Source organism: Lynx rufus, unplaced genomic scaffold, assembly GCF_022079265.1.
Source record: "Lynx rufus isolate CCGP_SWC_20201006 ecotype Redwood Valley unplaced genomic scaffold, mLynRuf1.p SCAF_17, whole genome shotgun sequence".
NCBI lineage: Eukaryota > Metazoa > Chordata > Mammalia > Carnivora > Felidae > Lynx > Lynx rufus.
Genome location: NW_025814831.1, coordinates 28767760 through 28794272, shown reverse-complemented (window position 1 = coordinate 28794272; position 26513 = coordinate 28767760). Strand labels below are relative to the sequence as shown.

The 26513-nt window shown below is 53.4% G+C and overlaps 1 protein-coding gene across 1 annotated transcript in view; it reads right to left on the bottom strand.

Annotated features, from left to right (window-relative positions):
* The window catches only part of LTBP2 (latent transforming growth factor beta binding protein 2), a 103456-nt gene extending 81751 nt beyond the window's left edge, over positions 1-21705 (bottom strand). The window contains exons 1-2 of the mRNA XM_047079353.1: positions 21212-21705; positions 14217-14287 (exon numbers count right to left, since the gene is read on the bottom strand). Coding sequence (XP_046935309.1) covers positions 14217-14287; positions 21212-21705 — 565 coding nt within the window. The remainder of the gene's footprint in view (positions 1-14216; positions 14288-21211) is intronic.
* Between the last annotated feature and the right edge of the window lie 4808 nt (positions 21706-26513).

The following is a 26513-nucleotide window of genomic DNA, read 5'->3' as shown; positions in this document are numbered from 1 at the left end:
TTCTTCCCTCCGGCCGCCCCAGAACTTGGAATAGAGACTGTCACAGAGTAGATTCTCAATAAACAAACAAACAAACAATGAATGAACGAATGAGTTTCTTTCATGGGAAAGGGCTCAACAGTGGCCTGAAAGTCAAGGGGGGGGGGGAGGTTGAGTTGTTGGGGTTTTTCTGTCTTCCGTGAGCTGCGTGATCTTGATCTCATTGAGCCCCAATTTCCTCATGAATCACATGAAGGGCAGACTGAGGAGGCTGGGGGCATCCTAAGGGTCTCTCAAAGACATCTTCAGCATCGATAGTCTCTCTTCTTCCTCTTTGGAGAGCATCTGCTCTCAAGCTCCTCACCTTCCTTAGCAAGTGGTAGAACTCCTGCCCGAAAGCAGGAAGAATTCTGGCTCCTGGGCCCTGGATCCAGCCTGGGGGCAAAGTGGGGCTGGACCGGGGCCCCTTCCTCTGAGCTGGTGCTGTGCAGCAGCCACTGGCCCCCCAGAGCCATGACTTTTCACTGCCCTTCATCACCTTGCCAAATCTGGAGTCCCCTCCAGTGACTAGCAGTCATGGGAGAGAGAGTCCCATGCAGAGGTACACATCGGGATGCGGGGCCCTGCATGGGGAACACGAACACAAAAGAACCCAGGAGAGCATGGTTAGGCTCATGTTGGATCCTCTAAACCCAAAGTCGCCTCTATCTGTCACTCATTCACTCAACAAATATTTGCTGAGCCCCTACTAGGCACCGGGGACAATGTCTTTGTCTACGTGGAGCCCACAGTCCAGTGGGGGGGACCAACAGGAAATAAGAAAATACCATAACATTGCTTCGGGCGGTATCTCAGGCTGTGAAGACAATTAAACAGGGCGATGCGGTGGCCCATGCGTGACTTTAGATGGGGAGATCAGGACAGGTCTCTCTGAAGAGCCGGCCACAACGGATACAAAGGAGGTGGATAGGCCAAGGTCTTCCAGGCAGACAGCCGGCCAGGCACATCCAAAGCTCTGGGGGCTGGCGGGAGCAGGGTACGTTCGAGAAAGTGCCAGAGGTCCAGGGAGGCTGGGGTCTGGTGATAGGGGAGAGCATGCAAGGTCAGGGAAATAGAGGCAGATCACGCAGACCCTCGTGGGCCTCAGTTATTCTAAGTGCGTTAAAATACCAGGCATCACAACACAGATCCTGAGCCTGGGATTTCCTGAGCTGTACTCTTCTTTCTGAGAACAGGCCTGGAGTCCACACCAGGGGCCAGTCTGAATAAATCTCTCCAAAATTCCACTTGGCCCATGCCACCTCCCTCTCGGAGACACTCACTGGCTCCCGGGCGCCTCCAGAGACCAGCACTGAACGCCTTCCCCCGTCTGATCGCCCTCTAACAATCAATCCCTCTAAATTAATCCTCGGTGGCCAGACCGGCCTGTGGGTGTGGCTCTCTCCTCTTTCTGCCTCTGTGTGTACTGTGGCCCCTCCCTGGAACTCTTTCCAATTCCTCTCCACTTAACCTAAGTCCTACCGTTCCCTCGAGGCGTCTTCCCCATCCCTGATGACCACCTCGAGCTAGTGCACCCTCCTGTGAGCAACTAGGACTGGCACTCAGCGTGCACACCGCTCAGTGGGCATGCCGCCGTCAGCATGATGGGTGTTCACGTACGTGGCCCAATTCCCCATGGATTCCTGTGATCAGCTCCTGTGACTGTCCCTTACACCTCTTTGCATCCTTAGCCCTAGTATACGCGCACCGATGACAGATTATTTTTTCTTAAGGCAGCTACTATCTATTGAGTGTTTACACTATGCCAGGCACAGTACTTCGCATATACTATCTCATTTAACCCTAACAACAATCCTTTGCAGCAAGGGTGATTATGCTTCTCATTTTACAAATAAGGCCTCAAGCTCAGAGAGGGTAAAAACTTGCCCGAGGTCACCCAGCTAGTCAGTGGTAGATCTAGGATTCGAATCCAGGTCTGTTTGACTGCAAAGCCCAGGCTCTTTCCTCCCCACTGCTTTCCAGTGGGGCTGGTACGGTCCTTCCTCCCTACCATTTCTGAACCTCTACCTGGAGCTGCTGATGAAATGAAGGGATCTGGTGGCTTCAAGTCAGCCACCGAATGCACCTTTGCAGGTGGTGGAGACTTCAGGACCCTGTCCCTCTCCAGAGCCCACACAGTAAATCTTAGATGATGATGGACCATGTTTGCCAGTTCATGCATTCATCCAGTGAACATTCATAGAGGGCTCACTAGGTGCGAGGCCTATGGCAGAAAGAACCAATCTCTCATGCATGAAGTGTATTGTCTCATATAGAAGCCAGGAGATAGGTCGTGTGATAGATGTCAGCTGGATCCTCGAACCCAGGCTGAGGCAAGCAGAAGGGAAAGTCACGGAAGGCTTCCTGGAGGAGGTGGTGCTGCTCAGAGACACAAAGGATGTGTTGATCGGGCAGCATGTCGGTCAAGGGCAATCTGCCTACTCAGGAGAGAGTGGGGAAATACAGGTCTTACTTCGGGATTCCCACCATGAGCTGAATCCTGTTGCCAGAGCACTTCCTGAGTGCCTCAGCATCACTTCCTGGCAGGCCCCTGGCCTCCAGATAAACAGGCCATGTCAGAAGATTGACCCTGAGCGCTTCCCCAAACACACACTGCCACAGTGGCAAGATTTGGGCCTATCTCCTGGCTGCCACTCTGGGGACTTGGCCCCCAGCTGACCACCCACCAGGCCCCGTCACCACCACCCCAGAGGCCAGCCAGGCAGCCAAACCAAGGTCAGTGAGCACTGCGGAAGCAGGTTTGTCCAGGGCAGGTCTTGGCCCTGCTTTAGTTTTTCGAGGAAGTAAAAAGGGAAGGCCTGAGTGTTTTCCCATGAACACCGCAGGGCGCCTAGTCTCTCGGACCATCTCCCTGCTGGCTGCGACCAAAGCCTGGCCTGGGTGAGAGGAGTGTCACACAGCCTCTCCCAATCCCAGTCTCCCTTCCACCTCTGACTGGGCAGTCCTTGCCTTAAGACAGCTTTTCAAAACCGGTCTGGCTTCTGTCCTTCTCCTCTTGGGCCCCAGGATGGCCCATCCTTGACTTTAATAATAAGATCTTTCACGCTCTAGAAACCCCAGACCTGAAATCCTGCAGGCCTCCCTGTCTCACTTTTATTTTGATTCACTCACTTCTGGTTCTGCCTTATTTGCTACTCTATTTCGTCAACAATTGGTGGGCACCCTCCCTTGGCCAGACTGGCTGCCGGGGGGCGGGGCGGGGGGGGGGGCACAAAGACAACAAAGCTGGTTCCTGCGTGGAGGAAGCTCTGCCCAAGGGTGGGTTCCCACAACCACAGAAGCCCCTTGCCAGGCAGGGCGTTAGGTCCTCACTGAGGACCGGGGTTGGCCAACCTCGGCTGGTACAATGAACAGCTTATTGAAAATGGGTGGTTGAGGGAAACCATAAAAACAGCACTTATGGATGGATGGATGGAATACCATGGTAAATGGAAGTTCTAAAAGGCTTCCAAGCCAGCCAGGTTGGTTGGCAGAAAAAAACCTGCTGGGGAAGATAACCTCTCTGGATCAACCATTTACGAAACTGCACAGAGGCCCAGATTTGCCAGGGGTCAGGGTTTTGGAGGTTTTGAGTCACCTCTCACTGACACCATCTGCACCCTCTCCTGAGTTGTTTTACATGTTTCAGCAAGATGCAGGGAACTACCTGACCTCCTCACTAAAGGGGTCACGCTTCTGTTCTGAGCGGGGCATTGCCTTATGGGACTGGAGCTGAAACTCCTCTCTTCTCTCTCCACTACCCCCAAAGTCACCCCCAAATGGTTCAAAGTGCCCATCTGTCAAGGGTACATTCTTATGACTGTTTTTACTGGTCTGCCATAAAATAAAGAAAATAAAAAAGGTGCCCCGAGTTTTTTTGTAATGCTGTTTTCCCATTTAAAAAGTGTCTTTTATTTTGAGATAATGTCTTTCCTTCTTCTTTTTTTTTTGGTACTCTATTTATTATTTATATATTTATTTAAAAAATTTTTTATTAATGTTTTCATTTTATTTCTCAGAGTGCAAGCAGGGGAGGGGCAGAGAGAGGGGGAGACACAGAATCCGAAGCAGGCCCCAGGCTCTGAGCTGTCAGCACAGAGCTCGACGTGGGGCTCGAACCCACGAACTGTGAAATCATGACCTGAGCCGAAGTCAGATGCTTAACCGACTGAGCCACCCAGGAGCCCCTTTAATTAATTTATTTTTTAAATGTTTGTTTATTTTTGAGAGAGCGCAAGCAGAGGAAGGGGCAGAGAGAGGGGCACAGAAGATTTGAAGCGGGCTCTGCACTGACAGGCTGACAGCAGAGAGCCCGATGTGGGGCTCGAACTCACTAACCAGGCAATCGTGACCTGAGCTGAAGTCAGACGCTCAACCAACTGAGCCACCCCGGAGGTACCCCTTGATGTTCTTTTTAAATTAAAAGTGATGGCAAATGGTAGTTTGTATTTCTAACATCCTCACGTGGCAAAATGAAAAGTTGGCCTACTGTACTTCGGTACCTATGAGGTTTTCGGATATTTTATTGGTGCATGAAATCCAGAAGTTTGGGACCCTTCGGCAAGAGTGGTCATGTGTCCTTTTGTTGAAAGGAGACTGAAGCAAAACGTTCCTGTCAAATGAACACAGGTTTCAAAGCTGAAGGATCAGAAAGGAAATCATCCCTGTCAGAACGGCCGATGGCAGGGCCTGCTGCATAAAGCAGAAAAGGAAATGCCAAGGGCCCCGGGGCAGGCAGCTCCATGCAGCGTTGTGAGAATTTTAGGAGAGAAAACTCCCAGCCATGGCCAGCCGGGAAGTCTTTATGTTTTGTTCTTGGAGCCTCCTCTCTCCCACTTTTCCACAGGAGCAGAGATCATGCTTTATACTTGAGAAATTAACCAGGATGGGGTACATGGCTTTCGTGAATATTCACTGATTATTGGTAAAAAGGTTGTCAATCATGATGCCACGAAGGGCACAGCCAGCACCCCCCACCCCCCACCCAGAAGCCAGCATCCTCAGACAACCAGCAAGCAAGGCTGTTTCAGCCTCCCCGGTGCTCACTCCCCAATGCCAGTCCTTAGCCATTCATAATTTGGGCTTCTCCTGAACCCTTGCTTTTCCACACTCTCCTGGCACTCTCTTCCTCACTGAGGATTGGACATGTGGAAAGTTTCAACTTTGGGAGTTCAGCTCTGTGCAGTTAGCAGGATGCCGAAAGAGAGGGGAATAAAAAGAAAACCCCTGAAATTGCTTTGAAAGTAAGAAATAGAAGGCATCGTTCCCTCCAACCCCCATCTTCTGGCTGTGCCCCTTCTCCCTTCACTCCGCTCCAGAACAGTCGAGCTGAGGTTTGCTCAGATTTTCCACACAAACCCCTGCCTCTGGGAGGAGACCAAACTCAGAATGGGCAGGCCCGGGGGGATTCTGGAAATAGCTCTCGCCGTGTGGCCTTACTCCTGCTCTGAGCCTCTGATCAGCTACTTGGTAGCAGAAAGAACATGAGGCTGGGAGTCAGAAGGGTTTGGTTTGACCCCGGCTCAGCCACATCCCTGCTGTGTGACCTTGGACTCGTCTCATCTCAGCGAGATGCCTCAACCGGTGCCTCAGTGATCTCTTCTATAAAAGGGGGCTGATAATTCTTGCCTCAAAGAGTCATGTGAGTCTCAAGAGAGATCGTGGGTGTGGAGGGGCACTGCACTCTCTACAGCTGTGCGACGCAACAGTCTAATGCTGCAGCCACAAGCTGTATGAGGTTATTTAACATGAAATTGATTAAAATCAAATAAAATGTAAAACTCGGTTCCTCAGTCACAGAAGCCACAGTTCTGGTGCCTCTTGTCTGGGAGAAGAGCCTTGGCTGCAGGTCAGACTCTGGGCCCAGCACCCCCTCCCCTGAAGCTCAGTTGCTCCCCAGATTAAACCTCCATTTTCCCTAAAATCCGTGTCAGTGGGACACAAAGAACCTACCCGCTAAATTACCGATCCCTCCCTCAGGACAGGGCCCTGTCCCCTTCTACATTCAGAGGCCTTTGCAGACAGGACAGTCTCCTCCCCACCCTCAGTGTTTATCTCAGCCCTGCCCTGGGCGCCCCAACTTAGGCCCTCACCCAGAGGTTTTGATTGGCCCTGGAATTCTCTTACAGGGGGTGGGGTGTCCACTATGGCTTGAGCAGTTTCTCCATAGCCTTGACCTTTGCTTTCCACAGAAAGGGACCTTGATTGTCAGAGATCTCTGAGGTAAGGAAATCCCCGTCGGGTCCCCAGACGACTTCAGAGTCCACCTAGGCCCTGTCCATACCCGAGCTCTGCCCGGCGGCTGTGTCTCCAGGCCCTAATCTGGGCCCTGAGACCCCAGGCTGTGGGAAAAGTCAGGTCCTCAAGGACTTGCCCGGCTCCCGCCGCAGCTGTTCTCGGGACGGCTGGAAACAGCACTGGGGCTCAGGGGCCAGCCAAGCACCCGGCTCCAAAATAGCAGTTGTGTTCACATAAAAGCCTCTAATGAGAGAAAGATGCCGTTCTTGGCCCCTCGTGTGCTCTCTGCAGACGCCGTCTGGCAGGCCAAGCGGGCCTCTACCGTTTGGCGGCCAGAGGGGAGGAAGGGGAGGTGTGAGTCAGACCTTGGCCCCCAGCCCCTCGGCATGGACCGCCCTGCTAATTGCATTAACAAATGCCACAACGCTGGGCCAGTCAGGGGCAGGAGGCCAAGGGCAGAGAGCAGGCCCAATTCCCACCGGCTCCAGCAGGCATGAGGAGGGAGACCACTGGGCAGGGCTCACGGCCCAGGGCTCAGGCCTGGGTTTGTCTCCAGCTCCCGCGCCAAAGCAGAAGAGTTACCCCACTATCCCTGCAGCCCCGGGGCCTTGTCTGAGAACAGGCAGGGTTTGGAGGTGTCAGTGCCAGAGGGGCCTCTGGAGAGGAGAGAAGGATGGGATGGGGCCCCAGGACAGCCTCCAACAGGGATGAGCCCAGGGACCAGCCTTTTCCAGGGGAGTAGCTTCGGGGCATGGAAGAGAGTTCTGTGGTTGACATGAAGCCCACCACGCTGTTCTCCAAGAGCACCAGATCCCTGCCCAGGACCCAGGAAGATCAGGAGGCGGGGAATACACCACTCCTGCTTACAATTCAGCCAAGGTCACGGCAGAAGCACGGAGGGGAGAACAACCTTGCAGTCAGAGACCTGTGTTCAGATTCTGTGGGACTTTAGCTCACCTCTGTGAGCCTCCGTGTCATCTAGAAAATGGTCACGCATCCAACATTTACTATTTACCTAGGATGGTAAGCAGGACAGACATTGTCCTTTCCTTCATGGAGCTTCCAACTTAGAGAGTCACAAAACAAGTAAACACATAAATAGGAAAACCCAAATCAAGGTATGAGTCATGGAGGGGAAAAAGTCAAGGGGGCTAGGATCCAGAATAACAAGGCTGGTGTGGGCAAGCCCTGATGGAAGGGTTAGGGGAGCTCCTCTGAGGAGAGGCACTTGAAACAGAGATGGGAAAGATGACAAGGAGCTGGCTGCATAGAGAGAGAAGGAAAAGCAAACAGAGCAGCACGTGCAACAGCCTGGAGGATGTGTCTTCCAGGAACCCAGGCTGGATTCGGTGAGCCGGGGGAGTTCTGGGAGACGAGGCTGGGTACACCGCGGCAGGAAGGAGTGAACAGAGATGTGTTATGATATGGTTTATGGAGAAAGACCCAGAGAGTGGGGAGAGAAGCCAGCAGGCTGCAGCAGTCACCCGGGAGCCCATACTGGCTCCTTAGACTGGAGAGGCAGCAGGGGCAGCAGGGAGAAGCAGACAGGCCCCCGAGGGATTTAGGAAGTGAAACAAAGAGGGCTCAGTGAGGGGTGTCCCGGATGGCCCCCAGATATCTGACTCGAGCATTCAGGTAGATGTGGATGGCTTTAAACAGGGTGGGTAACACCTGGGCAGGAGAGCTGGCAGAGGGAGTGAAATGACGAGCTCCTTTTGGACCAGTTGAGGGTGGGGATGTCTGGAGAATATCAAGAACAGATGTTGAGTAGGCATCACGACGAAGGAGTCTGGAGGTCAGAAAAGAGGTCTGGCTGAAGACGTCTATATAAATCTGGGTGTCGTCAGCCCAGAGATAATGCTTCCATCCATGGGGATACGTGAGATCATTCTAGGAGCGGTACAGCGAGAAGGAAGTGGACCCAGGCCTCAGTCCTGGGGAACCCAATGTTTAGTCACTGGGTAGAGGCCACAAGCCACAGCCAGGGACAGAAGAGGGAGCACAGCAGAGAACACACGATGACCACTCACAGGGTCAAGGGGGTGAAATGTTTAGTGTGGTCCCTGGCTATAACAGAGCATGGCTGCTATTATTGTTGTGTGTTTGTTGACAGTTAAGAGTGCCTACTAGGGCTCAATAATGGGGGACGACTAATGTTTGGGTTGGCTCCCATGGGCTCCCTCTTTGCGGGGGAGATTTCGAAGATCTGTGGAAAGTCTTGGGGAATCCCAGCATTAAGATGGGCGCCTGGCTGGCTCAGTCAGTTGGGCGTCCAGCTTCCACCTAGGTCATGATCCTACAGCTTGTGGGTTTGAGACCTGTGTCAGGCTCTGTGCTGACAGCCCAGAGCCTGGAGCCTGCTTCTGGTTCTGTGTCTCCCTCTCTCTCCATCCTGCCCCCACTCGCCCTCTGTCTCTCTTTCTCTCTAAAATACATAAACATTAAAAAAATTTTTTTAATAAAAAAAAGAAAAAGAAAAAGAAAAGGAGACTCCAGCCAAGGAGGTGAGAAGAGGCAGCTGGGGATGGCAGAAGGAAGCTACCAGGCCACCCATGTGATCCTTCACCTACTCGGTCCTTTACCACACGTGGACCAGGTAGACATTTCACTGATATCAACAGGACACAACACTTGGCTTCATGATCCCTGGGTAAGAACACCTCCTAAATACTTCTTTGAGCAAAGAGCCTTGGGGGCACATACCTGCCCACCAGGAAAACCTAAGGTACCCGTATATGCTCGGGGGGAGAGAAGACGGTCTCTTGCTAGGATTGTACCTTCATGTTAGTTGGGTCTCCACTGAAGTTGTGCGATTATTCCCCTTGGCCACTTCTCACCTTGCTCTCCTCCACTCCCCGCCAACTACTGAGTCTCAGAGGATGGTTCTTCCAGAGACAAGCCACACAGAGGCTCAAAACTGGCTCCTGGAAGTTCCTAACCAGTCAGTGAAGATCCCACCCGTGCCGTGACTCTTTCCCCTAATGTTTGTTCGGCATTTACCATTATGAGGCCCTGGGCTAACTTCTTTACACGTGCCACTCCTCTTCATTCTTATAACTACCACGGGTTGCCATTCTTATCCCTGTTTGGCACGTGGAAAAACTGAGGCTGAGAGCAGTCAGCACAATCCTGGGATGGGCCCTGTATTATTCAGTACATGCTGACTGAGCCTTTTTATACCATGTCCAATGAGCACCTGCCACTGTGCTGCACGCCGAGGGCCTTGAGACACAATCCCTTCTCCCTACATCAAGGCCAAACATGCACGGAGCACAGGGAACATGCCAGGCCTTGAGCTAAACGTTTAACCTGAGTTATCTCATTTGTCTCTTACAACTCTGTGAGGCAGGGACTACTATTAGTCGCATTTTACAGGTGAGGAAACTGAGGCACAGAGAGCTTACGCATCTCACCCACGGTCACATAGCTAAGTGGCAGAGCTTGCATTTAAACCCAGGTAGTCAGCACAATCTCCTGGATGTGGATTAAAATGACAGCCAAACTTACCAAGTGCCAGGCTCTCTGCACAGACTTGTCATTTATCAGGACCAAGAGTCCTGTCCCTCCAGAGCCAGGCTACCTGGATTCACAGCCAGGCCCTGCCGATTCCTAGGTGCATGGCTTAGGGGAACAGTTAGCCTCATTTGTAAATGGACAGAAAGATCAAATCGAATTTATAGGATTGTGAGGATTAAAAACGAACAACATACGAACAGTACCTGAAATACGGTAATAGCTACAGACTGTTATTGTTAATCCTCAAAAACAGCACTGTAGAGACGGTTGCACCCATTTTATGGATGAGGCTTTATGGTAGAAGAGGGCCAGTCACTTGCCTGAAGACGCAGGGCCGGGATTCAAATCCACGACTCCTTGGATTTGGCACCAGAATCCAAAGCACACGCTCTCAACCTTGAACCTTACTGCTTGGTGGTGGTGACGGTGGGGTAACCCACCTAGCCCCCTCAACAGCTACAGGGACTCCTCCTGCCCTCCCCAGAAGAGCCCCAGCCTCTGTGCATCTAGGCTGAGAAGATAATGAGAAATCAAAGAATTCTTCAAAGCTGCTTTCCCCTCATGAGCCTTCAGAAGCCCCCAAAGCTTGTGAGTGTGTTGGGGTGGTGATGGGGGTGAGCCAGTTTGGAAAGGCTGGACAGTCTTCCAAATGCCCCAACTATAAACAGGATCCAGTCAGCCCACACTCTACGGTGCTTCCCCTCAGGAAGGACTTCAGGCAGGCCCCCGTCAGCTGCCTCCACAAATACATAAACACATAAATCCTGGGGCAGAGCTGGCAAAGCCACAAACGGGAAGGCAGAGACCAAGAGCAGAAGAAGAGATTAGAGCCCAACACTCGACCCTGCCAAGGTGGAGTGAGGAGCTGGGATTCGAACAATGGCCGCCTGCAGACGCAGTGGCTCCCTGAGGTCCAGACACTGGACAGGGAGGAAGGAAGGGGCCGGGGGGCTGGACTGGTATGTCACAGCCACCAAGGATTCTGCGAGAGGAGGTGAGAGGGGACCAGGGTGTGGCCCAGCGGGCAAGGACCATCCCTCCCTGTGCATGGGCAGTGGGTTGGACCCACAGATATCTGGGAGAGACCGGGGGACAGGCTGAGTCTCCATAGGGTCCTGGGACTAGACTTCATTCTTGGAAGTGAGGAAAGTCCTCCTCGTCCGCCTCCCTCTCCCGCTGGCCAAGGAGGCACCCCACATGTGTGAAAGTGCTAGGGAAGAGTCCCGAGCATTCTCCAGCATTGGTACCCTTGGCTCCAGCCAGGAGGGCAGCTGTGGGGAAGGGAGAGGAAGATACTAACCAACAGGGGGAGGCAGGAGAGAGCCAGCTGACAGGGTGTGGTGCCAAGAGCCCCACATTCTACAGAGCCAACACCCCACCGCCCACGTGGTTCTCGTTAGGCTCTTTAGCAGCAAAACAGCAACAAGCAAACAGTACAAGGCCCAGCTAACCAGCACACAGACCTTCAGTGGGCAAGCCAACCTCCAGTTGGGAAAGGCCCCCTGGCGATTCCTCTAGGACAGCTGCCAGCTGCGTGCCAGGGTCGAGGGGGGATGACCAGGGGAACAGCAGGGCGAGGGGACCCGGAGAGAAATACGGGGGCTGAGGACTCCCAGGGTGGACTGGGGATCTGTCCGCATGCCGGCGCATCCCCCGGCTGGGGACAACTGCATGCACGCGTGTTGGGTCTGACAATCTGCAGACTCCCCCAACTTTTGAGTTTCCAGAGTCAACACTCCAGCTGGGCGGAGACTGACGCTGGAAAATCATGAACAAGCTAGGAAACTGAGAACCTCCAGGGCTGGAGGGCCCGAGCGAGGCCCATGCCCAGACCCCTCAGGTAGCTGATGAGAAGCCCACCCCCTCTGAAAGCCACCCTGCTCCAGCTTCGACTCAACTCTCAACAACACTCTCTGCCGAGCTCCCTAGAACATATCAACCCTCCTCCCCATCCCCAATCCCGAATCCCTCCCCAGTCCTCCAGAGGGCCCCAAGGCCCTGATATTCAAAGTGTGGTCCCTGAACCACCAGCAGCACCTGGGAGCTTGCTAGAAACTCAGACTCTCCAGCCCCTTCCCCAGACCTGCTGAGTCAGAATCTGTACTTCAGTAAGATCCCAGAGGAGTCATGGGAACATCCCAGATTTGAGTTAGGGCCCCCAAGGCAAATCTTCCTCTGACTGACTAAACTCTGTTCAGTGGTCTTCAGCCCTGGTGAGAATTGCCCTAGGGTTGTTTTAAAAATATACCAGTGCCCAGGCCCTAGCTTCTAACTCCAAATCTTCTGCTAAGCATAAAGGCACCTGGCTACCCACATCCCTTGTCTCCTCTGCCCAGCAGTGTGGCTGATGTTGAGGCTCAGATCCTCCCCCAGTGAGCCTGTGACCTTACGCAAGCCACCCGAGGCATAATGACTTCATCTTATAGTTCTGAAGGAAAAGTGTCTTTCCCCCAACTCTGCCACCAGCCACAGAGGGCCTGTCCTCTGAGAGCCCCACTAATCTAGGCTCCCTGAAAAGGAAAGAATTTTCAGGTGAAAGTTCTGCTTTGCTGTTTGTTTTTGAGCTTGGGATTTTGGTCTATCTGGAGACCCTTAGAGAGACCCAAGCTTCTGCCTGAGCTTTGCTGTCAGGCTAGGAGAGGGTCAGGGCCATGGAGTTTGAAGCAGAACCAGGAGCTTGGGGAGCCAGTAGGTCCATTCCCACAGAAACAGATGCATGCCCATTTTGTCCCCTGTCATCCCCATCTCGGGAGAGATGAGGGCATCCATCAGGGCTGGGAACGCCACAGGTTTGGTCAAATACCCAGACCATTAGCTGTGAAACCCTCGTGCTAAAAGGGGCCTGGGGCTTGTCATTGGGCAGGAAGGGGTTCTGCTGAGAATGAATCTCTGTATCCAGGCTTAGGGCCTGGGAGAAGGTAGTGGCAGGAAGAGACAAGTGAGGCCCCTGGGCCAACCAGGCCTGGGGAGCTGATGAGTGCTCACGAGGAGCCCTGGGGTGTGAAGGAGAAAGATCCAAGGGGCTCTCTGGAGCCCCCATATGTTTTCACCTGTGAGGATTCCAAATTCCAGAAGGCCCAGCCTCAGCTGGTGTCGGGAGGGAACAACCCCCCACAGAGAAGAGTATGGGGTTCTAAAGTCAAAATGCCTGGATCCAGCCCCAGATCTAGTGCTTGGAGTCGTGTAACCTTGGCCATGTTTCCTAATCAACCCAAGACTCAGCCTCCTTGCCCGTAAGTGGGAATGGTCAGTAAATACCCACTTTACAGGATTATTGAGAGTCTTGATAATGTACGTGAAGGGCTTAGCACAGTGTTAGGCACACAGTGAATGCTCAGCTCTTAGCCAGTAGGAATAGCAGTAGTGATCCCAGTTCACAGGTGTAGAAAGTGAGGCCCACAAAGATAAGGTAAGATAAGACATCTGGCAGCAGGGTCCAGTGATTAAGAAGAGGGAACCCCCGGAGTCAGGTCACTTGAGCTCAAATCCTGTCATTTCCAGGCCACGTGACCCGGAACCTGCTTGTGACCTGCTTGTGCCTCAGTTTCCTTATTTGCCAAATGGAGAGTAGTACTCCCTGCCCCCCTGGCCATATAAAGTGTAGCTTGCACAAAGCGAGTCCTGTGTAGGGATTGGCTCTTGTCGTTGTCACCGCCTCTACACCACGAAGCCTCTCCGAGAGGCTTAGGCATGGACCCCTGGCTCTTTCTGCCTGGCTCCCTGGTTTCCATGTAACTAAGATGACTCTTCTCTCTTTTCTCTCATCGGGGCCAGCCTGCCAGCTTCAGAGCAGTCTCAAAAGGCTCTCCAGACGTGGGATCAGAGCCTCATCTGACAGCCTCATCCTGGCAGACGCCTGACAGAAGCCAGGACCAGCAGGGCCAGGGGCCATGGCAGGGTGGAGTCCCATGGCACACGATGTGAATGGTGCCCCTAGAAATGTGGGACACGGAGACTCTGGGGCCAGGCATGTTTTGCAGACTACAGGGGCGTGTGGGCACCTAAGGGACCCCGTGGACGGGGCAAGTGGGGCACCGACACAGTGGGGCAGCAGAAAGGGAATGCAGGAAGCTTTAAAAAACATAATCAGGGGATTTTCTCCGAGAAGTTGTTCCAGCTGGAGGCCTTTTTAAAATGTCCTCCCTTGGGGCGCCTGGGTGGCGCAGTCGGTTAAGCGTCCGACTTCAGCCAGGTCACGATCTCGTGGTCCGTGAGTTCGAGCCCCGCGTCGGGCTCTGGGCTGATGGCTCAGAGCCTGGAGCCTGTTTCCGATTCTGTGTCTCCCTCTCTCTCTGCCCCTCGCCCGTTCATGCTCTGTCTCTCTCTGTCCCAAAAATAAATAAACGTTGAAAAAAAAAATGTCCTCCCTTCCACCATAGGCTCCTGGCCTGGCCAACCTCCAGGGAGAGAGGGGGGAGAAGGGTGAATGCGGCAGAGCCACTCACGTTTGATACAGTGGTTGGTGCTGTTCGCCGTCGTCCATCCCGGGCAGCACTGTCCCCCGCAGACATTCCTCCTGCCGGATCAGCAAAACGGGGTCAGCACAGGGTGCTCAGAGTGGTACTATTCACAGAGCTGCTTTGGTGGTCCCGCCCTCTACTGGCAGGGCCTGGGGGAACACTGCCAGGCTGGCCACACTGTCCCCCTTCTCTGGGGAGTCCACATGGCCCAGGGGTAAGCACTTTGACATCCTGCAGATCTAACACTGATTCCTGACTGCCATTCTCTGAGTGATCTTGAGAAACTCCACTCCCTCCATCAGGATGGTGGACATAATAATACCTGCCTAACTGGGTTGTTGTCATGATTAAACGAGAGAGAGGGAGAGGGAGAGAGAGAGATACAGTACCTAACACAAAGAAGTCACTCTCCTGGGACAATAATGAGTGATCATGCAGATGATGAAAAAAGCAAGTTCAGAAAGGTTCAGTCACTTGCCGAGGCTAAACAATGAGTAAGTGCCAAAGCCAAATGCAAACTTGAGTTGGCCCGTCTCTAAGTCATGCTCCGACCCCACACTGCCTCTCACCAAAACGAAACACCATGGTCCTTTGCCCAACAAATGCTGACCACGTAGGGGAAGCTGGAAAACACATGTAAAACAGTCTTAAGGACCTACATACGCGTCACCTGCCCGCACATGCACACGGGGAGAAGCCTGCCCCTGGCAGGCCAGTGGGTGTGCAGTGGGGACAGAGGGACCTGGGGTTATAGAATTTCTATCGAGGAGGGGCTTGAGGTGGTGAGCTGGTAAGAAGATGAAACTGTGTACTTGGGTTAAGCTGCCTCTGCATAGCGAGCACACTTTTTCTTTGGGCAGGCTGATAGAACTTACTCCATGGGGGATAGTCCTTCTCCAGCTACTCCTTGGTTCTCGCACTGAGGGCATCCGCAGGAGACGCTGGTCTATACTGATCGCTGGGGCACTTACCCAGCTCACTCGCACTCTGCTTTCAGGTGTGTGATCAGACCCCTGTAACCCCAGCAGGTTTCACTAGCCCCCACTCTTCGTCTGAAGACTCAAATGCCCAGACCTGGGTGACTTCTCTAGAAGGACTCTTCCTGGAGAAGGCTTCTGAGGGCCTTGGCCCTGGCTTCATGGGCCCCATTACTGGCATCAGAAATGGTCTGCTGAGCACTCACTGAAACAGGATGAGTGGGGCAGCAGAGCACGAGCTGGAGAATCAGGGCGAAGGACAGAGAAGGGGCCTGTTCCTGTGACCTCTGTGGCCAGGGGAGTAAGCATCTGGTCTCGCTCATGAATTTATTTGACATTTCAACGGACCCCAAAGCTTGTGTGGTTTTTGCAGTCTTACAAAACATTCAAAATAAATTCCTGCAGCTTGGAAAAGCTGAAGCCCATTTCTAGCCCTTTGGCCCAAAGTTGTGGGGAACTGCCTCCCAGGGAGCTCCCAGAATATCCTCCCAGCCAAAAGCTGTGCCATTCTGGCCACCTTGTAGCCTCTCTGGACCACTGCCTTCAGCAGCTTCCTGGCTCTATGAGAACCTCCTCCCCATCAGGGCCCAAGTCACTGGGTTCTGGGGAAGGGGCTGGTCCTCACACCCAGGCTTTCTGAGTGTGCACGCCGGTGGAAGGGGTGGATATTTTACCCACCCATTTGTAAGTCACTCGTAAGTGACAAGTCCTCACAGGGGCCTAGGGGTCTTTGAAAGGAAACAGTCTGCATCCCCTGGGAGTTTCCTAAGAACTAAGGTCTGTTAGAGCTCAGACAGCACGGACTGAGGGGCCCACGTGGCTAGGAGGTCATGGCATGGAGCCCAGCCCAAGGAGGCCCCCTGAGCCAGCTGTCACCCCCAAAGCCCTCAGGACAGCTTTGCAGCTGAGTATAGGAGGCAGCAGCCAGCTCTGCCCTGCCTGCTAGTGGTAGAACACAGTGAAGCCTGGTCAGAATCAAAGACTGCCAGGCAGAGGGGGCCAGAATGGGGCTGGAAGGGCACTCAAGAGGGATTTGGGTACTCAATGGAGGACTCTGAGAGTTCCTTCTAGGCCAGTATCTGAATCTTGGGTAGAGGCCCAGGGAGGTGGGAAATGACCACTCAGCAGGCTCTGGCTAGCTGGAGGGAGCAAGTGTTTGACTAGCTGGGGCATATATTACCCAGGGATTCTGACTCCCTGGAAGGTCATTTGAGCCCAACCTTCCAGGTGACACCTCTCAGCACACATCAACTCAGTATCCAGCATCATTGTCCAGCCCTTGGGGACACATCTGGCTAACAGCCTGGGACAGCTGCTGTTCCACCTAGGACCAACGTGGTCACATTGGTACTTTGTTAAAAACCTCACAAGGCTCTCCACTGGCCTCTCATGAAGCTGGCCAGACCCCCACCTACCTGTGCAGTCTAATTGCCCCCATCACCCCTCCCTTGTCGCCATGACCTTCCACAACCAAAGCTATGATCCTCCAAGGCTGCAAAATGTGTTGTCCCTGAATTGCACCACATAGGGTCACATTTTGATGCCTTTGCTTAAACTGCTCTCTGTCTAGAATGCCTTCCTTCTCTTTGCCGATTGAAACCCTTTGCATACTCCAAGACTTCCAGATCGAATGTTACCTCCTTTGTGTGAACCTCCCCTGATATACACTCAGCCTTTCCCATTCCCCATCCACTGCACTCATTTAGAACGGATTGTCTCAGGGCCTGGGTGGCTCAGTCATTTGAGTGTCCAACTTCTGCTCAGGTCATGATCTTGCGTTTTGTAGGTTCGAGACCCGCATGGGGCTCTGTGCTGACAGCTCAGAGCCTGGAGCCTGCTTTGGATTCTGTGTCTCCCTCTCTCTTTGCCCCTCCCTTGCTCATGCTCTGTCTCTGTCTCTATCTCTCTCTCTCTCTCAAAAATAAATAAGCATTAAAAAAATTTTTTTTAAAGATTTAGAACTGATGTCTTGGGTTATTGGTCATATGTGTCTCCGTCTTGACTATCTGGAGAAGTCTTTCTTATTCCTCTTTGTGTCTAACACAATGCCTGACACCTGGTATACATTTAATACTTCTTTGTTTCACTTAATCCACTGTTTCCCAAATAACGAGAGCCACACCCAGAGTAGGAAAGGGGGTTTTAGGTTTCCACAATCATAGCATTCGACAATGCAAGAGATTCCCTTTTCAGTGATCTTTCTAGCCTGATTAGATGAGTGAAAAAAAAAAAAATCTGCCTGAGGTTAGGTCTCCACGCCAGGTCCTTCCCCTAACATTTCCCAGTCCCCCCTTTCAATAGGAAGCATACCACAGGGGTGAGCTTCCTAAGATAACGGTGTCTGACTAGAATTTGAGAACATTTCATTATTTCAATTCTCCTGCAATCACCTTCTTTTTGTGACAAGTGGTACTATTTTCGGCTCAATAAGAGTGATACAAAGTGTCCTCGAAAAATGAATTTATTTATGTAGAAAAATGAGCCAAGCACTATTTGCAATCGCAAAAAAAGGTAAATCATCTAAAGGGTCAAAAACAGGAGGGTGGATAATTGTATATTCAGACAATGGCATAATAAACCACAGTTAAACTGAATAAACGTGAGCTGAATATACTAACCTGGTTAAACTTAAAAATCTAATGAGGAAGGGAGAAAGCAAATTGTAGGAGGATAATACAGTATGGTATCACTTATCTAAGTTTAAAGATATGCAAAACAATACTGTGTATTTTACGGAGCCGTGCATTCATAGTAATTGTGTAAAAACATACATTGGAATCATGAATGAACTCAGGGTAGTGGTTAACTCTGGGCAGAGAGAGAGAGAGAGAGAGAGAGAGACAAATTTATAGAGGAATTTTCAACTGAAAAAAATCAAGCAAGATGTGCCAAAATCTTAAGGTTTGAACAATCTGGATTGTTAGGCATATTATTTCCAATACCTTTTTGTATGTTTGTACAAAACTTCATATTATAAAATACTTTAAAATTGATAAAATACAAAATCCTGCTATTTTAACAGTATATAAATTCAAAGGAAAATCATAGAGGAGGGAAAAGATCAAGGAAAATATTATGAAAGTGTTTGGCTGTGAGGCTAGTTCAAGATATACTGCCTATTTTGAGACAATGGCTTTAAAAGTCCCCGGTAGGGGTGCCTGGGTGGCTCAGTTGGTTAAGCGACAGACTTGGGCTCAGGTCATGATCTCACCGTTAGTGAGCCTGAGGGCTCTGTGCTGATAGCTCAGAGCCTGGAGCCTGCTTCAGATTCTGTGTCTCCCTCTTTCTCTGCCCCTCCCCTGCTCGTGCTCTGTCTCTCTCAAAAATAAACATTAAAAAATTTTTTTAACCCATGTAGACCATAAATTTCATTAGTGCAGGATCTTTCGCCTATGGTTACAATGTATCTCACACACCTAGCATTGTGCCTCGCACATGCTTACTAAATCATCCTTGTGTGCAATAAATTCCCACTACATGCCAGTTTCGTGAGGACACACGCTGTGCCCGCCACTGGTGTTATCTCCATGATCCAGCACAGCGCCTGGCATATAGGAGGCTTTTCAAATACTTGTTGAAAGAATAAAGAATCCCGGGAAGTCGTAACGCAGTTCCAAGGTCCACCAGAAGGTGGCACTTGGTCCTTGGCCCTGAGCAACCCACTAGGCAATTGCCAGAGAGGTCAGCCTGGCCAGAAGCCATTAGCCAGAATGGGCCTGCGTAGAGGAAGCAGATGGACAAGACTGCCACTCAGCCCTCCCCAGCTGATTTGGAGCGGTTGTGTGGACTGCCAGATGAACCCACCCTTTATCAAAGCTGCAGAAGACTATCTGGGGGAGAAGCCGAACCCCCAGATACACAACTTGTGATACCGTGTGTGCGCCTGTGTATGATAGGTGCCTACGGGGGGCACCCCGTCCATGTCCTTACACGCCTGTGCACGTATACCGGCTCTATTGTGGTGACAATCTGCTTTGCACATCTTCACCTCATTTCACAACTTCTAATAGTGCACCCTTCCACTCCCACCCTGCACTATCCTACCTTCCCCCCAACTTCCACCTAAATGCCAATGAATAAGTTCCCCCAGGATCTCGCCCAACCTATGGCTCCAGCATCACTCCTATGGCTTCCCTACACCAGGGCGCCCGCTTGTCCCCAGGCCAGTGCCAATAGTGAAAGGGCCTTGTCCTCAGGCACTGCTACACCTCTGGACCCCACTCCTGCCGCCTCCCCTCTGCTTCCCCACAAACTGTCCATTGACCCCCAGGGACTGCAGCTCACAGGGCTGCCTTCTCCTCCGAGCTCCTCAGCCATAGCTGTCCCATTTCTTTATGCTTTAACATGAACTTTCCGTTACTAGAAAGCACATTCACTGGCACATATCTGTTCATCTCTCTAACTCCCTCTCTCTAACTTTTAAGTAATTGAGTTGCTTTCCCTGCAGGAACAATGCCTTTGTCACTGGGCTGCCATCTCCTATCCCCTGCTCTGCACACTAGCTCTTAGGAAGCATGTATCAACTTGCACACATCACGAAAGGAAAAAAACTGAAACACGTGGGTGCTCCATTAACCCTTGTTGGCTGATCCTGGGTGTGAGCAACTTGGCAGTGCGTGGGTGTACTCTCGGCCTGCTTGAAGCTGGGCCTTCCGTGGGCAGCAGGGACTTCATCCACTCATTCAACAGATACTCAATGAGCATCAATTATATGCAGGCACTGTTCTAGGCACTGGTAATATAGCAACGAACAAAACAAAGCCTCTGTTTTCATAGAATTTACATTAGCACGGGCTGGGGAGACCAAACCATAAATGTGGAAACAGAAACAGGTAAAGCAGAGTGAAGGGAGAGAGGGTGGGGCAGGAGTAATCAGAGACCTGTCTGAGCAGAGATCTGAACGAAGGGAGGCAATCCTGCTGAAGTGGGAAGGGTGCAGCAGCCAAGGAAAACCCAGGGTGGAAGGCCATGAGGCACACGGTCCTCCAGGATAAAACTGAGGGTACAAGTGTCCTTACTGTGCACTGGGACTGAAACCAGCTAGTATATTGGGCCCAGGCCATAAAGCCAGAGCCCTTTCCAGCCTCCCCCATCCTGCCCCCAACCAGCCGCTCACTGCCCAGGGCTCCCGTGCCCTCTATTCTAGAGACACCTGTCACACCCAGACAAGGCCAGTGCCCCTCAGCCATGAGGATCCCAGCTGGGATGAGGGCTGCCTGGGAGGCTCCCGACGCTGCGAGGGCGCCCCCAGCGGGCAGCAGGGATGCCCGGGGAGAGGGGGAAAAAAGCAACTCGCAAGGTTGGGGAGAGACTTAGTCCTGTAGATTGCACGAGTCGCGCTGACGCGTAGCTGCACAGACGAGCACACAGACCCATTCTCCCACGTACCTACTGTACCCCAGCTCGAGCGGGAACAGGCTTCGAACCCAAAGTGCCCTTGAGCCCATGCCGCCTCCCACGTCCAGCCACGCGAGGGCCCAGGCAGACCTGCGTCCCAACTGTATATACACTTGTAGCCAAGTTGAGGCTTCGCTGCCAGCTCCGTTCCCGGAGATGCATCTGCCTTGGCATTCTGGAGCCCCGACCTCCTCTACCTACCTGCGCTCTGAGCCCGCTCTCGGGTCTCAGGCGCCTGGAACGCCCACTCCGCTGCCCCTTCGGGGCTCCCTTTTGGTTCCCGGCAGCGCTGCGGGAGTCTGCGGGCACCAGTTAGCGGAGGGCGGGCGAATGCACCCGCGCCTTGCGAAAGGATTTAACGTCAGGTCTCGGCGAGCTGGCACGAAAGGGTGAGGATGGTGTTTCTCTCTGCCCTCAACTCTTCGAAAGAGGGGCGGATCTCCGAGCCTCAGCTTCGGGACCCCGGTGCTGTTTGCTTGCAATCCTGAGGCCAGAAGAACCAAGGGCACGAGCCCGGGGCCCTCTCTCCTCTCGCCTGCCCATCCCTCCACTAATGAGCACACGGAGACCCGCCCTCTCTTCCCCCGACCCCTCTGCAGTGCTCACCCCGTAAGTCGCCCTCGCGGCGGGGTTGGGGGCGCAGCCCCGGGCCGCTGCGGGGTTCCGAGGCGCGGGAGAGCCGGGGCGGCCCGGGCGCGGACTGCGGGCTGCTGTTGGCCCAGGGGACTGCTTCTCCAGGTCTGCGCAGGTGGCTGGGCTCGGCGCGGCTGCTGCGCGCGGGGCGGCCTCCTGGCCAGCGCGTTGGCGGGCCTCCGGGCGCTCCCCCAGCCGAGTTGGGCCCGCTCCGTGGGCGGCAAGCCCGGGACGGGCGCGTCCTGCTCTCGGAACAGACTGTACACCTTGGCCGCAGCCGCGGCGGGGTGACTGCCCCCGGGGCGCCGCAGCCGGTTCGCCTCCCTGCCAGCCGGCTCGTATCTTCCCACCGGGTCCCTCTGAGCGTGACCCATGCCCACGAAGAGAGCCAGGGTGAGGGCCAGGAGGCTCCCGCAGGGGTTCCGCAGGGCGCGCCCGGTGCAGCGGTGGGTGGTCGGGGGCCTCATGGCTCCGGGGGCGACTGGAGAGCGGTGAGCGCGGGGAACAGCCCCGGGGGCTTGCGGCGCCTGCGCTCCGCTCCCCTGCCGGCGGCCCGCTACTCCTGGTCTAGGGGCTCCGAGCCAGTCTTCCCCGGGCGAGGGCTGGGCGGCGTGAGCGCTCCGGGGCTGGGCGCCCCGAGCCTGGCGTCCGCTCGTCTCCAGCCGGGTGCGCACCGCCGCTGCACTTTTCGCGCCTTCTCCCGGTCTCTGCGGCCTTCTGAAGGGGAGAGGGACGCTTTTATTTTTGGAAACTTCCCCCTGTTTTTTCGTCTCTTTTATCTACATCATGCCCCCTCCTCGGAGGGACAGCTCAGCCCCCTCATTACGGGAGAGGGAGAGAGGAATTCCAGCAACACCCACTTTGGCACCGGGACGCGAGCGGGCGGCGAGGGGGGTTAACCCGTGAGGAGCTGGGGGCAGCGCAGAGCTGACCCGACGGCTGGCGGGGGAGACGACGCCTGCCGGGACGGGGGCACCTGGTCACCTTTCTCTCGTGCTGGGCAAGCTCGAACTGCTGACCTGTCCCGCATTTATGCCCTGCCCCCGCGCTAGGGGACAAACTCCCGGTTGGGTGACCCAGGCTGCGGCTTCGAAGGTCTGAAGGAGGCCAGGAGAGGTATTAAGAACGGCGTGACAAGAGACTGGCCAGGCGGGACCGCCGTCCGGCCCCTTCGCTTCCCGCCCCGGCCACTGGGGGCGCCCGCTGCGGGATCGGCTAGCCTGCGGCGGGGGCGGGACCGCGCGGGGCAGAGCACGGAGCTCGCCTCCCCCTCCGCGCGGCAGGACGCGTGAGCGCTGGAAGGTCGCCTGGGGCGCGCGCCCTGCCTGGGGCGCGCGCCCTCTAGTGGAGCTGGCTGCGTCCTCCGCCACCTTGCAGCCGCTGCCGGCCGCCTTCGCTCGTAGGTCTTAATCCTTTTCCTGTTGCGTCAGGGTCCAGACTAGGCCTGAGGCGGCGATGGCGGATCCTGGAAGAGATATCATCTTTTAAACAAAGGTATAGATATAAAGGATCTAGAATAAGGTCACGCAGGAAACAGCGTGTATCCAAAAAGGGAATGAAATCCTGGCCTCCTGCTTCAAGCTCAGAAGCCCATTCTCTGGACCCCCAGCCCCTCTTTCCCAAGGGAATTTCCTGGAGGTGGGGGAGCGGGCGGATTCGATGAGTCTGTGATTGACCTGGGTGTGCGCAGTGAGCTCATTCACACCATGACCCTCGGCCCCAAAGTCTAAAGGCCTGGCAACCATGCTGTCCCGGGTGGCTTTCTACAGCCTCCTGTTTCCCAGAGAGGAAGAGTGACAGAGCAGGCGGGACGGCACCAGTGGATAACTTCCCACACTACCAAAGTACGGTCGGTCAACACCTGATGTTGGAATTCATGCCCGCTTCCCTCTCCCTGGAACACTCACCTCCAAGATGTTTTACAGAATTAGCTTTTTGTCACTTCCCCTCCCAACTCAAATATCACCTACCTCCTGGAGTGGTCTCTCTGAGCCTCCAATCTAGAGCAGCCGTCCCGCTCACTTGCAGCACATCACCCTGCTTTGCGGTCATTGCTCTAACGCCTAGCTGAAAGTATCCTTTTTATTTGCTTGCCTGTGCAACTGACCTATTGAATGGGCTGACCTTGAAGAGGGACTATCGGGAAACAGCTACAGTTTCCTCCCCTCACTGCCTTTACCCATGTTACGGTGAATTCCTCTTCTCCGCCTTTAATGACATCTCAAGCAGAGTCCTTGGCTTGCCCATCCCCACCACTCACAAGAACAGTCTCATTTCTGCAATTAAGACCAATTTCCAGGCACTAAAAAGTCTGGTCCTATCCAAATCAAAACCTCATCCAATTTAATCAATCTTCGCATCCAATTTAATACTCCTCCCCTCCCCTCCCCCATGGGCCTGTCCCCTGGCTGGAGATCCTGTTGTGGGGAGAGTAGGGCATGGTCTGTTTTTCTAATCTTCCTTTGCTGCTGTGGCTCCCTTGTGTCAGAGTTGGGGGAGAGGTGTCAGAGGGAAAGTGGCAAAATCCTATGTGACAGGTGCCCTTGGCTGGCAGGTGCCAAGCGCTTGCCCTTTCATGGGCACCTTTGTGGGCTCTTGGGAGGCTCTCTGCAGGACCTCCATCCTGCACTGCTGTACCAGAGCGCTCTCTGGCCAGCCTCTTACAGACCCCTGTATTTCCTGCCTCTTGTGGGACTTGCCTGCTCTTGCTCTGCCATAGAGGCCACTCCAGCCAGGCTCCACAGTCAGAATTCTCCAGACAAAAGAAATGCACACAAGTCTCTTCACTTATGCCCATCCTGAAATCCTGAAGACATGTGTTGGGCTCCTTCCAGAATGTCCTTGATGTGCTTGGGGGCACTGGAATGCTTGCGACTTCCAGCAACTCGGCCAGCATCCATGGAAGGAGAATGCTAGTCTCCTCTTCTTGGAGGCCCCCAATCTCTATGACTGGTTCTTTTGGGGCTTGGTTTGCATTGAGGAGTGCCCTCAGGGGAAATCTCAGCCTTGCCGACTAATACCTCGGTTCCCTACCTCAACAACTTTCTTCAATCCCTTTCATGTATAGACTGGAATCGAGGGATGTGGCTAAGTGTTGTTGAACTCGTTCTGCCTTTAGGAAGGTGTCCAGTACTTCTCTTTGGAATGTGAGAATATTTAGTCCTTATTGTTCTAGGCTGTGCAGCCTCAGAAGAAATTCAAAGATCACAGAAAAATCCTGTTCAACAACCTATAAAATCATGTCTGATTTTCCAAGCCACAATGATAAAGGAATAGATATCTTGTCCACGTGGCTCACCACTCTTTCTCCAGAACCCAGAACAGTGCTTGATTCCAATAGACAGCCATGAAATATGTGTTCACTGGGTGGCTAAGTACACGAATGACACAATGGTCCCATCAAGTAAAAAGGGCTGGTTTCAGGGCGCCTGGGTGGTTCAGCTGGTTAAGCGTCCGACTCTTGATTTCGGCTCAGGTCACGATCTCACGGTTGGTAGGATCAAGCCGCATGTCGGGCTCTGTGCGGACAGTGCAGACCTGCTTGAGATTCTCTGCCTGCCTCTCTGCCCCTCCCCTGGTCACTCTCTCTCTCCTTCTCTCTCAAAATCAATAAATAAACTTTTTTTTTTTTTTTTAAGGGATGGTATCACTAGATCCATTTTAAGAGAGAAAAACTCAGTTCCTGGTATTAGTTACTGGTCTAAGTTCATGTGCTGGCTTCCTCCAAGGCTGGTCCTAAGGATCTCCTTGACTCTTGTGCCTTGTGTTTTGAGATGAATGCCATCTGAATTTCCGGAATGCTCAGTGCTCTCCCTGAGACACTGCACCTTCCCAGATTTGGGAAAACCTCAGCTTCACACTCCACCCCCCCACCTTGCCCCCTGATCCACCCCACTCTTTAACTCTGGGCTCCCCATTACCTGCCCCTTTCCTTCAGGAGCTCGCTTCATCCTTCGATGCTCACCTTACAGCCCCACGAGCCTCCCAAGGCCAGAAACCTTGGCGTCATCTTCGTCCCTGAGCTATTTTTTCCTCCCATGTGTCCAAGTCATTATTACTGCTCCGTCTCCTTCGTCTGCATTGCTGGAAGTCTGCCGCCCATTCAGTCTCTCACCGCTGGCCTCAGCCAAAACCCTCACGCAGACACATTTCCCTCACCACTAGGCGCCCCGCCTACTCCTTGGTGAGTACAAGTGGTCCTTGGAAGTTCCCACCCTGGTCTCCCGGGGCTGCAGCCTGGCTAATCTACCCTGAAGACTCTCCTTCTGCCCCACCCCGGTGCCATCCTCCTGTCCTGGCTCCCGCTCACTGCCCATCCCTCCTCTCCCTATAACAGCTCTTCAGCCTCTCCAGTCCCATAAACACTTGAGCTTTTTGTTTGTTTTTCTGTTTTTGAGCTGCCAGAATTTATGGAGCCTACTATGGCCCAAGCACTGTGCTAAGCGTGCTACGTAAATTGGCTCATTTCAGGAAATAGAGGAGGCATTATGATTTCCCCCCCGTATCCGAAGGAGGAAACTGAGGCTGGGAATTGCTACCGACTTGCTTGTGCAAGATAACTCGGCTGGCACGTAGCGGACGCAGGACTCCAACTTTGGCCGTTTCCACCTGAGCCAAGCTTGGAAGCCTGTATTGTGCTGTTTTAACCCGGGGCTTGGGCCTGGGCAGGGCTCCTCATAGCTGAAGTGGTACCTTTCCCAGCACCTCTGCTGTTGGCACTACCTAAGCTCGTCCACTGTATATTCCCCACGGCCCCTTTCCCTGCCTGCGAGCCCACAGCTCAGTTCCCCCTGTAATGAGTTCCTAGAACCTTCTGTCCCTCTCTACCCATCTGTCCGGTAAGAGAAGGGGGGCTAACTGTTTCCAGCATGGCCCCTGACTCACTGTGTGTCACTTCCTCACCCCCGATCCCAGCTTCCTCCCTAATGAGGCACAGAATGCTGCTGAGCCTAGTCACCCCATCTCTGGAAGGCCTGCAGAGAGAGGCAGAAGGGACTGATAAAAGATTCCTGTGGGAAAGGTTTGCCGGGACGCATGCACCACAGAAGGCCACGGCAGTCTGCTGGACACCCAGGGCAACCTTTTTGCTTTCCCGTGTCTTGTGGGAATAATGCTGGCAGCCACATAGCTACCAGAACTTAAACTAATTTGGTAAATTGGGACCAAAAGCAAGGAATGAATTTCTGTTCCCTTTGCTGAGACCCAGACTTCCAACAGAATTCCAGGGATTTTTCCTCCTTGGAAGTGACTGGACCTCCAGCCCTGAATTCCTCTC